The sequence below is a fragment of the Hyperolius riggenbachi genome, chromosome 2 (assembly GCF_040937935.1).
Source record: "Hyperolius riggenbachi isolate aHypRig1 chromosome 2, aHypRig1.pri, whole genome shotgun sequence".
Taxonomy (NCBI): Eukaryota; Metazoa; Chordata; class Amphibia; order Anura; family Hyperoliidae; genus Hyperolius; species Hyperolius riggenbachi.
This window is the reverse complement of record NC_090647.1, coordinates 326,241,125-326,258,485: the sequence shown is the minus strand read 5'-3', so window position 1 is coordinate 326,258,485 and position 17,361 is coordinate 326,241,125. Positions and strand designations below refer to the sequence as shown.

General features: G+C 44.6%; 1 protein-coding gene across 2 annotated transcripts in view; it reads left to right on the top strand.

The window, feature by feature from the left end:
- RCC1 (regulator of chromosome condensation 1) overlaps positions 1 to 9,387 on the top strand; it is a 78,632-nt gene extending 69,245 nt beyond the window's left edge. For both annotated transcript variants that reach the window (XM_068269284.1, XM_068269283.1), the window contains exons 7-10: positions 1,451 to 1,603; positions 8,317 to 8,436; positions 8,512 to 8,664; positions 8,761 to 9,387. In XM_068269284.1, the coding sequence (XP_068125385.1) occupies positions 1,451 to 1,603; positions 8,317 to 8,436; positions 8,512 to 8,664; positions 8,761 to 8,930 (596 nt within the window). In that variant the 3' untranslated portion in view covers positions 8,931 to 9,387. The remainder of the gene's footprint in view (positions 1 to 1,450; positions 1,604 to 8,316; positions 8,437 to 8,511; positions 8,665 to 8,760) is intronic.
- Positions 9,388 to 17,361: the final 7,974 nt, after the last annotated feature.

The window sequence follows — 17,361 nt, the reverse complement described above, 5'->3', positions numbered from 1 at the left end:
GATGCAAAATGGTTGCTTGAGATGTCTGGAGGCATGCAGAATGTGGCATCTATGACAGATGCCTTGTGGTGAATCCAGCCATTGAACACGTTAAATGTGGCTCTAGTTAGAAAGCAACCTTGTGCCAATATGTGTGCAAGGTCTACAGTAGCATAAAAAAAGGATGTGAACCCTTTGGAATTTTTTGGATTTCTGCACAAATTCATCATAAAGTGTGATCTGAACTTCATCTAAGTCGCAACAATAGACAATTGCAGTCTGCTTTAACACCACACAAATAAAAGATTTCCATGTTGTTTTTTTATTGAATACACCATGTAAACATTCACAGTGCAGGTGGAAAAAGTATGTGAACCCTTGGATTTAATAACTGGTTGAACCTCCTTTGGCAGCAATAACTTCAACCAAAAGAACTCCATTCTTGTTTAGTGTTTTACATATTGTAGATTCGCTAACATGGATGTTAGCATGTGCCAGAGACTTTTGTAAGTCTTTAACTGACACTGTAGGATTCTTCTTCACCTCACTGAGCATTCTATTCTGTGCTCTTGCAGTCCTCTTTACAGGACGGCCACTCCTAGGGCGAGTAGTAGCAGTGCTGAACTTTTTCCACCTATAGACAATTTGTCTTACCGTGGGCTGATGAACTGCAAGGCTTTTGGAGATACTTTTATAACCCTTTCCAGCTTCATGCAAGTCAACAATTCTTAATCGTATGTCTTCTGAGAGCTCTTTTGTGCGAGGCATCATTCACATCAGGCAATGCTTCTTGGGAAAAGCAAACCCAAAACTGGTGTTTTTTTATAGGGCAGGGCAGCTGTAACACCTCCAATCTCTTTGATGGGACTCCAGCTGGCTGACACCTCACTCTTGGTGTCATTAGTCTAGGGTTCACATACTTTTTCCACCTGCACTGTGAATGTTTACATGGTGTGTTCAATAAAAACAAACATTTAATTATTTGTGTGCTATTTAAGCAGACTGTGTCTATTGTTGTGACCAGGGCTGTGGAGTTGGAGTCAGGGCAATTTTGGGTACCTGGAGTCTGAGTCAGTGGTTTCACAAAATGAGGAGTCTGAGTCGAGAGTCGGATGTTTTTATACCAAAACCACAATCCTAGTAAGTATTAGGTTAAGGAGTCAGAGTCTGAGCCATTTTGGGTACCTGGAGTTGGTGGTTTTATAAACTGATGAGTCTGAGTCAGATGATTTTGTACCTACTCCACAGCCCTGGTTGTGACTCTGTTGAAGATCAGATCACATTTTATGACAAATTTGTTTAGAAATCCATATAATTCCAAGGGTTCACATACTTTTTCTTGCTACTGTATGTCTGTCCTCCTGTTCGGACGACAGACTTACTTTTTGGCATGTGTACTTCTAATTTATTGCTAGTTGTGAATATTTTTTGATAGAGGCTTACAGTTTTTTTTTTTTGTTTTTTTACACAGAAAGATTGTTGGTTCCGCAGTGCATCCACTTAAAGGAAAAAGGATGTGGCCGTGTTGAGTTTCGAGATGCCTTTTGTGGCGCTTACTTCACATTTGCTGTTTCACGGGAAGGCCACGTTTATGGATTTGGCCTTTCCAACTATCATCAGCTGGGTTAGTACAATATTTGGCTTTTCCATCTAGTTGTCATTATTCTAGCTTTGCTAATCAGACAGTGTCAACCACAACATTTGCAGTAATCTCCACTCTATGGCTTGCTGACTGGGATAGTTATTTGTTTCTCAAAACTTCATCTTGATTTTTATTTTTTTTTGGGCAAAAATGCTCCAGTGCGGTTGTTTGTGTTCTAAGCTTAATTGTAGGGGCAGATCACCTGACACCAGCAATCTGCTATATTCCTTTTAGCACCTTTCTTTAGACTTTAATAGTCTTTTGTGAGCATATGTTATCGTGTATGAGCTAAAAAAAAAAAAATCCGTCACTGAACTGATGCTGGCATGCTACACTGATAAGGAGACAAATTAAGAAAACAAATGGCTCTCCTTGATATGATACTCCACTGTTTCAGAGAAGCAATTCAGAACATAGCAAAGCTTGCTTATGACAGGTTTATTTTGAAGATATCCAGCACTTCATACATGACTAAAGCTCTCATGTACTACACAGATTCTAACTACATATTGATCTCACTACCTTCAGCCAGCTTAAGCCTTGTTCAGGGTTTATTTTATGCCTTCAAATGCGTGTGCAGTACAGAGACCACAATTAATGAAGAAACCTGCATTAATACCACAAACTGCATCAAATAAGCATAATCGCCTACAAATATGAGGTAAAATATTTTAGCACAGGATACTGGAAAGTACAGTCAGGTCCATAAATATTGGGACATCTTTGGCTTTATACACAACCACAATGGATTTAAAAATGAGCATGATGTGCTTTAACTGCAGACTGTCGGCTTTAATTTGAGGGTATTTACATCCAAATCGGGTGAACGGTGTGGGAATTACAACAGTTTGCAAATGTGCCTCCCTCTTGTTAAAGGGACCAAAAGTAATGGGACAGAATAATCATAAACTTTCACTTGGTTTGCAAATCCTTTGCAGTCAATTGCAGCTTGAAAGTCTGGAATACATAGACCTCACCAGATGCTGGGTTTCATCCCTGGTGATGCTCTGCAAGGCCACTACTGCAACTGTCTTCAGTCCCTGCTTGTTCTTGGGGAATTTTCCCTTCGGTTTTGTCTTCAGCAAGTGAAATGCATACTCAATCGGATTCAGGTCAGGTGAGTGACTTGGTGTCTACAGTAGCCCAGACACACATGGGATCACTCGCCTGACCTTTATCCGATTGAGCATGCATTTCACTTGCTGAAGACAAAACCGAAGGGAAAATGCCCCATGAACAAGCAGGGACTGAAGACAGTTGCAGTAGAGACCTGGCAGAGCATCACCAGGGATGAAACCCAGCGTCTGGTGATGTCTATGCGTTCCAGACTTGGGGCTGTAATTGACTGCAAAGGATTTGCAAACCAAGTATTAAAGTGAAAGTTTATGATTATTATTCTGTCCCATTACATTTGGTCCCTTAACCACCTGGGCGGTATGGACGAGCTCAGCTCGTCCATCACCGCCGGAGGCTGCCGCTCAGGCCCTGCTGGGCCGATTTGCGCCAAATAAAGAGCAGCACACGCAGCCGGCACTTTGCCAGCCGCGTGTGCTGCCCGATCGCCGCCGCTCTGCGGCGATTCGCCGCGAGCAGCGGCGAAAGAGGGTCCCCCCAGCCGCCTGAGCCCTGCGCAGCCGGAACAAAAAGTTCCGGCCAGCGCTAAGGGCTGGATCGGAGGCGTCTGACGTCAGGACGTCGGCTGACGTCCATGACGTCACTCCGCTCGTCGCTATGGCGACGGTGTAAGCAAAACAAGGAAGGCCGCTCATTGCGGCCTTCCTTGCTTATTCTGGGCGCCGGAGGCGATCGGAAGAACGCCTCCGGAGCGCCCTCTAGTGGGCTTTCATGCAGCCAACTTTCAGTTGGCTGCATGAAATAGTTTTTTTTTAATTTAAAAAAAAACCCTCCCGCAGCCTCCCTGGCGATCTTATCAGAACGCCAGGGTGGTTAACAAGAGGGAGGCACATGTGCAAGCTGTTGTAATTCCTACACCGTTCACCTGATTTGAATGGAAATGCCCTCAAATTAAAGCAGACAGTCTGCAGTTAAAGCACATCATGGTTGTTTTATTTTAAAGCCATTGTGGTTGTGTAAAGAGCCAAACATATTAAAAATGAAATGCATTTATGAACCTGACTGTATATAATATAGGAATCGGCAGAAGTTGCATGCAGAGGTGTGTGTGTGTGTGTGTGTGTGTGTGTGTGTGTGTGTGTGTGTGTGTGTGTGTGTGTGTGTGTGGTGTGTTAATTTAATAGGTAGCTCAATGAACAAAAGAACAATTTTCAAAATCTTAACAATCCTATAACTTCACAAAGTCTTCAGTTTTACTCAAATTGGTTGAAGCAAAAATGAATATACCCACAACAAATACTACATCTAGTATTTTGTATGACCACTGTGATTTTTTTTTTAAGGGCAGCACCAAGTCTTCTAAGCATGGAATGAACAAGTAGGCGACATTGCAACATCTATCTTTTTCCATTCTTCAAGAATAACCTCTTTTACAGCCTGGATGCTGGGTGGAGAGTGATGCTCAACTTGTCGCTTCAGAATTCCCCACTGGTGTTAGATTGGATTCAGATCAGGAGACATACTTGGCCATTCAATCACCTTCACCCTGTTCTTCAAAAATGCAACAGTAGCTTTAGATGTGTTTTGGATCATTTTCGTGTTGGAAAAGTGTACGACCACCAAGTGCACAGAGTGATGGCAGCATCTTCTCCATCAGTATAGAGCAGTACATTGTTGAGTTCATGATACCATCAATGAAATGCAGCTCCCCAACACTAGCAGCAATCATGCAGCCCCACATAAGGACACTGCCACCATCATGTTTCACTGTAGGAACCATGCACTTTTCTTTGAAATCCTCACCTTTACGACGCCATACAGTTTTTTAAAACCATTAGTTCCAAAAATAGTGATCTTTGTCTCATTACTCCAGAGTATAGATTCCCAGTAGTCTTCATCTTTTTCAGCATGGGCTCTATGAGAGGCTTCCTTCATGGACGATACCCATGCATGCCATTGCTCTGCAGTGTGCGCTGTATGGTGTCATTGGAAACTGTCACTCCAGTTTGGCTTTCTACTGCTTTAGCTAACTGCAGTAAACTTGTGTGGCAATTTTCTTCAACCCTTCTCATCAGAAGACTCTCCTGTAGAGATGTTAACTTCTGTGGATGGCCTTGGGTGTCTCTGTAGGATGGTTGCACTTCCATCTTTCTTAAATTTTTGGATCACTTTTGCTACAGTATTTTGACTGATATGTAAAGCTTTGCTGATCTTGTAGCCCTCACCTTTTTTGTGTAAAGTAATGATTTCCTTTCTCAGATGTTTTGACATTTCTCTTCCATGTGGAGCCATTGCTGACAGCATGAAATGGGAAGGACTTTCCTTTAAGGCTGGTTTCACAGTGGGACGTTACAGGCGCACGTTAGAGCAGCCTGTAACGCACAGCAATGAAAAATCAATGGGCTGTTCACAGTGCCCACGTTGCGTTACTTAGTAACGCTGCGCCATTAGACAATGTACTGCATGCAGTACTTTATAAGTTAGACTGCTTGCACATGCTCAGTATGTTGGGGAGGAGCGGAGAGCGGCCAGGCACATGGCTAATATTCACTGCACTCAGTGACGTGCAGTGTTTACTTCCTGGAGCGGCCGCTCTGTGCGGCGATTGGCCGGGCGGGACCACATGATGCCGCATGCGTCCAAGTGTACGCATCACGGACGCCAGAGTGAGCTGCACAACGCGGCTCACTCTGATGTCCACATTAAAGGGAAGGTTCAGGGAGGGTGGGTAAAAAATAAAAATCAATTTCCACTTACATGGGGCTTCCTCCAGCCCGTGGCAGGCAGGAGGTGCCCTCGCCGCCGCTCCGCAGGCTCCCGGTGGCCGACCTGGCCAGGCCGGCTGCCAGGTCGGGCTCTTCTGCGCTCCAAGACCCGGGACTTCTGCGTTCCACGACGGCGCACTGACGTCACCGGACGTCCGCCTGCGCAGTACAGCCCGGCGGACGTCCGATGACGTCAGCGCGCCGGCGTGGGACGCAGAAGTGCCGGGCCTTGGAGCGCAGAAGAGCCTGACCTGGCAGCCGGCCAGGTCGGGTCGGCCACCGGAGACCACCAGGAGCCTGCGGAGCGGCGGCGAGGGCACCTCCTGCCTGCCACGGGCTGGAGGAAGCCCCAGGTAAGTGGAAATTGATTTTTATTTTTTACCCACCCTACCTGAACCTTCCCTTTAAAGAGCACCAGGCGTTGCGTTAGGGGCACGTTATGCGACCATAACTTCCCCTAAAACGCAACGTCCTACTGTGAAACCAGCCTAAAGGATACCCGAACTAACATGTGACATGATGAGATAGACATGTGAATGTACAGTGCCTAGCACACAAATAACTATGCTGGGTTCCTTTTTTTTTTTTCTCTGCCTGAAGAAGTTAAATATCAGGTATGTAACTGGCTGACTCAGTCCTGACTCAGACAGGAAGTGACTACAGCGTGACCCTCACTGATAAGAAATTCCAACTATAAAACACTTTCCTAGCAGACAATGGGCTCTATTCTCAAAGATTTCCCGCATGTGGTAAAGTACATGCGGGAAGTTTGCGACCAAAACACCGTCAAGTTCACATTCTCAAAATGTTCCGCATGTTTTTTCCGCATGCGGAAAAAGTGCAGTAAAAGTGCGGGATTAAAGTCTGTATTTTCCGCAATAAAAAATCAATTCTCAAAACTGTTCAGGCGCATCATTTCGTCGTTATTTACGGATTTTTATTTATTTATTTATTTATTTTTTATCACCTACAAGTAGTAGGTAATATATTCCGCATCCCATTGACTTTAATGAAGTCTGGAGGCTTAGGGCTCTTTCACATTAGGGCAGATTTTCTGCGTTTCAACGCAAAGGGTAAAGTTTGCGTTAACCAAGGTGAAATGAGTCCATAGACTTTCATTTTAGCTTTCACATATAACGCAGCCTTTTTGTGCGTTGCGTTACACTGCACCCAGGCGCAGTTTTTCGGCCGACGCTAGCTTTATGCGTTACAATGTTAGTCAATATAAAACGCACACTATGCGCGTTTTTAATCCGTTAACGCAGCCAATCAGTCCCAGAATGCAACAGAGGAACAATGTAGAAAGTTGAAAGCTAAAAGAAAAAAAAATTACCTGCGTTTTTCTATGTGCAGTAACGCATTGAAAACGGATTAAAAACGCACACTCACTGCAGTGCAACGCATATCAAAACGCATTAAAACGCATACAACAAAACGTATGCTTTGAGCGTTCTCCAACGCAAGCTCTGATGTGAAAGAGCCCTTATGGGCTGTGCTTGCTGGACTTTAACTTTTTTTTTTTAAACACTTTTTTATGCGACCTTTTTACCGCATGATTTCCGCATGAATAATGGCTGTTACTGCATCTTTTTTCCCGCATGCGGAAAACATGCGGAAAATATTAGTGGATGTGGAAAAAATGCGGAGTTTACCGCTAGCGGAAATTTTTCGGTAACATTTTTCGGTGTTTTGTCATCTTTGTGAAAAGAGCCCATAGGTTTCTGAAAGCAAGAAAGAGATAAAAAGGGGAATTTCTGATCAGTGAGGGTCTCACTGTAGTCACTTCCTGTCTGAGTCAGGACTGAGTCAGCCACTTACATACCTGATATTTAACTCTTTCAGACAAAGCAAAAAAGGAACATAGCATAGTTATTTGTGTGCTAGGCACTGTACATACCCATGTCTATCTCATCATGTCACGTCATATCTGGTATCCTTTAACCTGCCTGGCGTTCTATTAAGATCGCCAGGCAGGCTGCGGGAGGGTTTTTTTTAATAAAAAAAAAACTATTTCATGCAGCCAACTGAAAGTTGGCTGCATGAAAGCCCACTAGAGGGCGCTCCGGAGGCGTTCTTCCGATCGCCTCCGGCGCCCAGAATAAACAAGGAAGGCCGCAATGAGCGGCCTTCCTTGTTTTGCTTACATCGTCGCCATAGCGACGAGCGGAGTGACGTCATCGACGTCCTGACGTCAGCCGCCTCCGATCCAGCCCTTAGCGCTGGCCGGAACTTTTTGTTCCGGCTACGCTGGGCTTAGGCGGCTGGGGGGACCCTCTTTCGCCGCTGCACGCGGCGGATCGCCGCAGAGCGGCGGCGATCAGGCAGCACACGCGGCTGGCAAAGTGCCGGCTGCGTGTGCTGCTTTTTATTTGAGCCAAATCGGCCCAGCAGGGCCTGAGCGGCAGGCTCCGGCGGTACTGGGCGAGCTGAGCTCGTCCAGACCGCCCAGCAGGTTAAGTAATGCCCTTTTAGTCACCTGTCTTCTGGACACCTCTTAAATGAATCATTAGACTCACCTGTGGTTGAATGCCTGTTAATTAGAATTTTGTCTTAAGTGTGGCTTTTCTCATAAGACTATAGTTGGGGTGTACTCATTTTTGCAACACTGGCTTGAATAAATTTTTGGGAAAATCACTTCTTGTGTGTGTGCAAATTACCAAATCTTGTTAAATCAATGGCCCACATTTGTGGGAGTATTTGTAGTACAGTATCTCATAGAACTTGATACTGAAAGGAAGCTACAGGTTTTCTGACAAATGTAGTGGGGTGTACTCTCTTTTGGTGTGTGTGTCTGTCTGTCTGTCTATCGATCTATGTGTATGTATATCTCTATCTCTCATTTTCCCTTTTTTGCAGGCACCAAGACTATAAGCACTTGCTTTGCACCTAAAAACTTGACCTCATTCAAAAACTCTACAAAATCCTGGGTGGAGTTTTCTGGAGGGCAGCACCACACCATATGCCTGGACTCGGAAGGTGAGGTTTAAAGAAATTTGAATCAATTATCAACAGTTTTTGATATGATGACTCAATGTTTTTTTTTCTTTTTAGGAAATGCATACAGTCTGGGGTGTGCTAATTACGGACGACTTGGCCTTGGAGAGAATACTGAAGACAAAAGTGAACCCACGCTAATTCCTGGTCTCCCTAAGATTGCTTCTGTGGCTTGTGGAGCTACTGTCAGTTATGCTGTATCTCGGGATGGTGAGTATGCTTTGATTACTTACTTCATTTCTTGTTTTTACTCTTTCTTTTTTCCATTTAGCACTAAGAAAACTAATTTTACTCTATTTTTGGTAGGCCACGTCTTCTCTTGGGGTATGGGAACCAACCAACAACTTGGTACAGGTGAAGAGGATGATGTTTGGCGTCCATATGAGATGACTGGAAAACAGCTTGAGAATAGAGATGTTTTGTCCGTGTCAGGTGGCGGTCAGCACACTGTCCTTTTAGTGAAAGATCGCAGTTGATGAGTTCTGTAAATTGCAGTTGGCTGAAAGGAGGTGGTCTCAGAGCTTCTTCTCCAACAAAGCCACCTCTGGACTTTTTAATTGGGCTTTAATTAGCAAAAATCCTCTTTGTGAGAGGCTGCCATATCTGACATCAGGTTCTACTGTGTCTGGGCTTGTCCACACAGTAGGTTTTTGTTTGTCCTTTTTGTTTTTCCCATCCCCCTTGGCTTTTCACACATCGGGAACACCAGTAATCACATCTTCCCCATAAATGTTGACCGCAGGCAACATACCTCACCTGAATGTATGCATGTGCATTTTTATTTCTTTTAATTTTTTTTTTTCTTTTTTACTTCTATAGTTGTGAAGAAATTTTTGTAACGTTTACATTTTCCTGAAAGCTATAAAGCACTTGTAACCACTAGTAGCATTTTTAAAAAAAATAAAAGCTATGGGGTTAAAAAAAAATAAAAAATCAGTCATGTGGATAAACCCATGCAGGTTGCATATGTGACGCCTGCAGGGGGCAGTGGTGCAGTGCAGAATCCCTCACCATGGTTACTACTCAGATTAGTTGATTGTGATTAGCACATCGGCACTACTATCCTCTATAAAACAAAGGCGGTCAGTCTGTTCCCCAACCTCTATACTGTCAGTTTATTTTATTTCCGTCATCAGTCTTCAAAAATGTTTTCTATTGCTCAGTTTCTTTATTTTTTAACAGACTGGATTTCCTTTCACTGTGACCATGAAATAAATCATTATTGCTTAATGAATCCAGTTGGCGATCAAAACATTTATGTCTCTGGGTTTTGTTGTACTTGCCAAATAACTTTATTTTTTTAACGCTATGGTTGTAAAAGGTATGGGTGTGTTTTGATTGTAGAATTATTTTTTTTTTTTTTTTTTTTTTTTTTTTTGCTGTTTAAAGATGTGATTTTTATTATGCTCAACAGGAATTGGAAACAGCTTTTTTAAGAAACCCACTTTGGAATAAATCTTTTTCATAACGTGTTAAAGTTTCTTCTGTTCTGTGCACAGCCGTTGCTGAACAAATTGCATTGTACAATTGTTAAGTGGCTTCCATTATAATGCAGATGTAAAACATAATGAAAAATGTATTCTTCGCTCGCATTGTCTGAGGACAGTACTTTCAGCTCACCAAATAGTAAATTCTGCTAGGTGTTCGTGTAATACAAAGATGGGTAATGACATAAGATGGAAATGAATCTGCTTATACATATTTTTTTTCATTTTCTTAAAGTGGACCTGAACTATCTAATTTCCCCTCATATGTGACTAATAACTATAATTTGATCTTTCAGCTGTCAGCTCAGGAATCTCCTCTGCCATGTCAACGCAGCTAATTTTGTAAACGCAGGATATTAACCCTATGTCTGCTTTCATGAAAGTAGGTAGTAGACACACTGCAGACTTATTGTAGGATTTGTGTCCGCTGCAACAAAGAAATGTTTTTTTTTTTTAACCACTTCGCATCCAGACCTTGTTTCCCACTTATGGACCATAGCAGTTTTGACAGTTTAGCTATGTACTTATTTAATCAGAAATTACTTTATCCCTACTTAAAGGGAACCTAAACTGAGGATATGGATTATTCCTTTTGAAATAATACCAGTTAACTGACTCTCTTGCTGATCCTGTACCTCTAATGCTTTCAGCCACCGCCCCTGAACAAGCATGCAGATCAGGTGCTCTGACTGAAGTCAGACTGGATTAGCTGCATGCTTGTTTCAGGTCTGTGATTCAGCCACTACTTCAGCAAACAGATCAGCAGGACTGCCAGGCAACTGGTATTGTTTTAAAGGAAACATCCATATCCCCCTCAGTTTAGGTTCCCTTTAAGCCACAGAAAATAAATATATTTTGTTTTTTTCAAGACAAACTAGGGAGGGAGAAGCGTCAGGGTCCCAATGAGGCTTTCCCCTCCCCTGTAGCTGCAGGCAATCCAGCGCTGGCTCCCCCGAAGTGTCTGGCGATCTTCCCTCAACAAGCCTGACAAGCGCTGATTTATTTACCTTTCTTGGCTCCAGCGGGGGCTCTGTTGCCGCTCTTCGCACGGAGATAGGCGAAAATAGCAGATCTGTCGGGCCTGCCCTACTGCGCAGGCGACTTGCGTCTGCGCATAGACTTGTGCTTGCGCAGTAGAGCGGGCCGACAGCGATCGGCTATTTCCGCCTATCTCCGTGCGGAGAGCTGATACTGCGCTGGAGTCAGGAAGGTAAATATTTACATCCCCACTGTTCGAGGACCGAGGACGACTGGGGAAGCCTCAATAGGATCCAGAGGCTTCCCCCACCCGAGGTGAGTACCCCCCAAGGGAGGTTTTTATTTTTGTTACAGGTTTTCTTTAAGGCGTGTACACACGCCATATTTCCGCAAACGACTGGTCCGCCAGACCCTCTTGCTGGGCGGACGGACTGCCGACAGTAGCACGTGTGTGTGTACGCGCTGTCGGCAGACTGATCAGGCGGTTTCTGATCGATCCGCTCGACAGAACGTCCACCCAGTGGGAAGGTCTGGCAGACCGGTCGTGTGCGGAAATATGGCGTGTGTATGCGCTTTAACCCACACTGTTCTAAAAGAACAGGCAAATGTTTATTTCATGGGGGCAGCCATATGGCCTTTTGGGTGAAAGGGGGTGACATGGAGCATGAGACACAGTTCCAACTATACTGTGTCCTGATCACCCATTCCAGCTGCGTGCGCTAGGCAATGAGAACATCATGAGAAATCCCATCATGCTTTGCACAGCATCAGGGAAAAAAAGGCCCTGGCAGATTTCTTTGATGGGGTGGAGCTTAGCTTCTGTGCAGCTAAAAATGAGGCTTCGGTAAGAAAAACAAAGTGCTGATGCCGTGAAACTGTTAAACACTAAGCCTTTTCAGTGCTGCTGGGTAGATTTCTAGTCTGGAGGTTCAATTTAAGGACCTCAAGGCTTGTTTGATACAGCTCTGGAGGGCTTGTGGAGCACAGGGCTAACTTACCATTTTAAAGAAGAAAGCTGGAAACTTTCTGGGGTTTCGTAAAAGGTCATACATTTTATTGGAGTACAGTTGTTTAAAATGTAACGAAGGGGGGGGGGGGGAGATACTAAATAGATACTTGCCACAGTAGTGGGAAGTCTCTGGATAATCCAGAGGCTACCCCCAACCACCTCCACCTGCAAGATGACTTGTGCCTACGCAGTAGCACCGAGCTGATTTGGCTTTTGCCACTAAGCCTGAGAGGCTCTGTGCTACTGCACAGGTGCGAGCTGTCCTGTGCCCGCACAGTGCGGTCATGCTTATTCACATATGGGGGGGCAGCCATGAACTTTCAGAGGGTCCTGGTGAGAAGCAGTGGTCTGGACGGGATGTGGAAGCCTATGGAGGATCCAGAGGCTTCCCTCTACCGAGACAAGTATCTAAATTATTCTTTCACCAAACTCACAGCTTTACTTTAAAAAGAGCAGCCATCACACATCTCACGTCCAATGAAATTCTATGAGGCTGTTTGTGTCCATCTCCGAATGGAAAGGCTGAATGTGAAGTGGGTGTTGCTGTAGGAGAAAGCTTTATTGCAACTGTAGTCAGTAGTCAGATTTAGGCAGCTTGAAATTGGACCAAATAAATGCTGTGGCTGATGATTTTGATTGGTTCAGTGTTGAGCTGCACAAGTTTGCATCAAATTAAGAGCTCGTTTCCACTATTGCGTTGCAAAATCGCTGTGGCAAAATGCGGATGCGGATTTCACATGCGTGTGCATGTGAATTTTTGTGCAACTTCGCATGGATGACGATGTATGCGAATTTAACCATGGCAATGCCGGTGTGCTTTTCCATTGATTTCATGCGAATTCGCATACCAAAACAGTATGCGAATTTCCTATTAAATACATTAGCAGCGATTCGCATGCATTCCACTCGCAGGCGAATTCTGCGGTTCTTTTGTGCGTTTTTTCACCGCTGAAAAAAACGCACCTCAACAATGCTACAGTGGAAACGGGCCCATCCACTTGCATTACATTTGCGAATCTGCAAGCGTTGGACGCATGCGGATTCGCGATAGTGGTAACGAGCCCTAAGACTTTGCATCAACTCAAAATTATTAGCATCTAATTGACCATCTCTGAGTTTTTCATTGAGCAGTAGTTAATTCATTTCCAAAGCTGCAGACGCATCCACAGATTGCAGTGAGAGATTATTTTTTTGTGATTTAAGTTATGGGGCCCTGAAAAACCTAGGTGAATTGGCCATAGTTCTTCAGCAGACTTGCTAAAAAAGGAGCTCGTGCTTAGATGCTACAGATCTGCTTTGGAAGACCCAGATTATAACGTCTATACGCATAAATTAGTCATCCCACGATCTGTTTCTTCCTTGTCCTCCCCAAGGATCCAGCTCTCCTCACGCAGCAGAATTAGTTCTCAGCGTGCAACAACTCCGCTCCTCTCGGTGACTCCGAGCTGCTGCCCGCTGCCTGGCTCGGTGTCTCTCCGTTTGCTGACCTCTTATCCGGCCGCACCTCGCTCTCACTCTGCCGTTGTTAAGGCAGTAATTGCTCGGGATTTGGGATTTTGATTGGCCAAATTTAACCACTTCCATATAGTATGAGAGCTTACTTGCACAATCTGTTTATAGTATTCAAACTCTGCTGGTAGAAATGCTCAAATCCAATCCGGATAGTAGCTATTCGGATTTCATCCCGTTAAACTCAAATCACCTGTGCGGGCTGGGCGGGAGGTTTAATCTTGCCTATCATGACGTCTTCCTTCGTCTGTCCCTCGGTGCCTCCCACGATGTGCTCCAATCAGGTGTCGTGACTAAAAAAACACTTCCGGGATGAAGGAGAAAGTGTATAGTCACGTGACGCCGGATTGGACTGCATTGTGGGAGGCGCCGAGGGACAGATGAAGAAGACGTCATGATAGGTAAGATTAACCCCCCCCCCCCTTCCCGCCGCACAGGTGATGTTGAGTTTAACCAGATGAAATCTGAATAGTTACTATCCGGATCGGATTTGAGCACCTCTGGCTGCTGGCCCTCATAGTACGTTGAGGTGGTAAAATTGCTCAATCAAAATTGGATGTTTGTATGCACCCTTATGTCGGTATATTTGCAGGGAGCACCTGTAGCATCCTGACACTTTGGTTTTTTTTTCGCTTGGTGTGTCTAAGGTTAAACCCAAGTCAAAGCTGTCACACGCCCCCTAGTGGCCAGACCGCACAATGTCTTCCAATCTGTTCCAGCACACAGACCATGCAATTTGTGGTCACAATTCGTGCACAGAAATCACTGGAATTTTGGCAGCAGACAGGCCAGAAGGGAGCTTGTGAGTTATATTAACACAAATTACACACTATTTCAGGGTATAGATCTGCCATCACTCCTGCAGAAGGGCAGGAGATCTAACCTCACTGATACTAATACCTGCAAATAAAACGGTTAAAATATACTCTATTTTTAATCTACCTATCAACAGTAGTAGCGATTCTTCGGAATGCTAGGATTCGTTTTGTGTTGATGAATAGTAGGCATAGCCGAAAAATAAATGACCTTTAGAAGTCTTTTATTATAAATGCAATATAAACAATATATACAGAAAATCATTAATTATGGAGACAATAGTAACGCAGTATAAAAATAAAAAGGGAAGAAAATACGAATACTTAAGCTCAGGTGAAAAATGTCCACTTGGAAAAGCAATAGCTAAGTCCTTGAGTTCAGAGTCAGGGGACTCTGCATCAAAGTCCAAACCAGACGGATGCCAGCATGTCCTCAAGCTGGCAAGGATATAATCAGGGTGATGTTGAGAGTGGTGGGCATTGATTTTGGGTCTTCTGCCATTTTTTATACTCCTGACACAGTAAGAAGGCGTGAGGGCTGGAACCACACACCCCCTTAGAACCTGAGATGAGCCCTTCTCCTGGGGACCGAAAATCATATCTAACCATATATGGGCTTTGTCTCACAGAACCGTACAGGTAAGGGCAGATTTAATAACATTTTCAGGTCAGTCCGGATTTATCCAGCACAATGATACCAAACACGAGGGGCAGGGCCCCTGTGGTATCAGCAGGGTACTTTGAATCTGGCTCACTGACAGCCCATAACTCGGATTGTTCTGGAATCTTCTCAGTACCAGTGCCTGGTAAGGTCCGACACACTCTGCGAGTTTAAAGGGCCTGGCAGCTTTGCAACACAGGAAATATGACAAATATAGCAGTTTATGATTTATCTTCTAACAGTTCAGCAGGATTTTAAAATTGCCAGCTGGAGAGATTGCTGGTCCTTTGAACTCCTCAGCTCAGAGCTCATAGGACAATTCCTGCTGAGAATGGTGCCAGCTTGGCTACACTAAGATCCGCTTGATGAGCTTCTGCAAACCCTGAGGTGTGAAAACTTGATTTATGCTAGGCAACGAGAACAGAAATCCCATCATGCTTTGCACAGCATCAGGGGAAAAATGCCCAGGCAGTTTTCTTTGATGAGGCGGAGCTTAGCTTCTGACTGCTAAAAATTAGACTTTGGTAAGATAAACAGTTCTGATGCTGTGAAACTGTTAAAGAAACACCAAGCCTTTTCAGTGCTGCTGAGTAGCTCTGCGCAGACCTGTCACGCCGGCCGCCGTGATGACGCCATGTGTCATTAAGCAGGAAGAGCTGGCCCGACACCCGGCCAACGCCGGTAACTGGGGCGGCGAAGGCACAAGGAGAGGAGCCAGGAGGATGCCGGGTGACATCGCCGCCTACGGTGAGCTGGAAGAAGCCCTAGGTAAGTGTACTCTTAATTTCACGCACTACTCAGGGTCCCTTTAACTACTTGCCGACTGTTCCATGCCAATTGGCGTGAGCAGTGCGGCAGCCCCAGGACCGCTCCACGCCAATTGGTGTGAACGGCTGTCTATGGGGCTAGCAGGAGATTGCACGCATCTCCTGTTTAGGGGGCGGAGCTCTGCCCCACCTTTAGTCTCCGAGCGGCGATTGCCACTCCGGAGATTCAGACGGCGAAACCTGGCTGTCCCCACTGGAGATGCGGAAGTGATCCGCTGTCATAGGCTGAAGCCTATGACAGCCGATCACGCTGATTGGCTGAGGAAGGGAGAGAGCGGGGTAAAGGAAAAAAAAAATAGTACTTATCCGTTAGCCGGGCGCATCCGGCAGGTGGCGCTAATTACTATTCCCCCTCCAGGCTGACATGGATAGTAGGGAAAGATGTAACTCTGGTGGAGTTTTGTCGTCACCTAGAGGATGCGCCCGGCTAACGAATAAGTACCAAAAAAATAAATACATTTATTTTAAAAATAGTAAAATAAATATTTATAAAAAAAACAACAACAAACACTGGGGAGGATCAGACCCCACCAACAGAGAGCTCTCTGTTGGTGGGGAGAAAAGGGGGGAGGAATCACTTGTGTGCTGAGTTATACGGTTCTGCAGCTTGGCCTTAAAGAGGAACTCCAGTGAAAATAATTTAATATAAAAAGGTGCTTAATTTTTACAATAATTATGTATACATGATTTAGTCAGAGTTTGCTCATTGTAAAATCTTTCCTCTCCCAGATTCACATTCTGACATGTATTACATGGTGACATTGTTACTGTGGGCAGATTATGTAGCTGTTCTGGCTTTAACAGACAGCTATAAACAGCCATTTCCTGTGTGTGTCATTGTTACATTGTGGCAGTTTGCCCAGAGTACCGTACGGTACTAGAGCCTCTTGTGGGAGGGGTTTCAGCACAAAATAAGTCATACAGCGCCCCCTGATGGTCTGTTTGTGAAAATCATTATATTTTTCATGTAAAAGTGGGTATCAGCTACTGATTGGGATAAAGTTCAATTCTTGGTCGGAGTTTCTCTTCAAAGCTGCAGTGGCTAATTTTAAGAAAAAGTGCCAGGTCTTTGGGGGGGGGGGGGGGGGGGGTTAACACTGCGGTCCTCAAGTGGTTAAACTGCTAAAGACCAGACTTTAAATATGTCCTCAATTCACATCACAGTAATGTGGAGAGGTCCGGTCCACACGTGGCCTAATTAAGTTACACTGAATGGGGGGAGGGGGGGGGATACACAAGCTGCTTCATAAGAATGAACCAAAATGGGAGAAATCACAAGAGGGCAGCAAGCCTTTCAAATCATTTTACTTTGGTTAATGTTACAGACCGTTTGGAATGCTGTGTTTTGCTGAATCTTAGTTTGAGAAGCTATGGAAATCTGTAAATGCAGGTGGATCCCTGAAATCAGTAGCGTGCAAGAATATATGCTTTTATGGACTTAAAATTCTGCCTTGTGCATGGTTGGATAGTGTACTGGTTGAAGTGCACCTCAACTGAGAGGGATATTGATGTTTCCTTTTAAACAATACCAGTTGCTTGGCAGTCCTGTAGTAGTTTGGCTGCAGTAGTGGCTGAATCACACACCTGAAACAAGCAAGCAGCTAATCCAGTCTGACTTCAG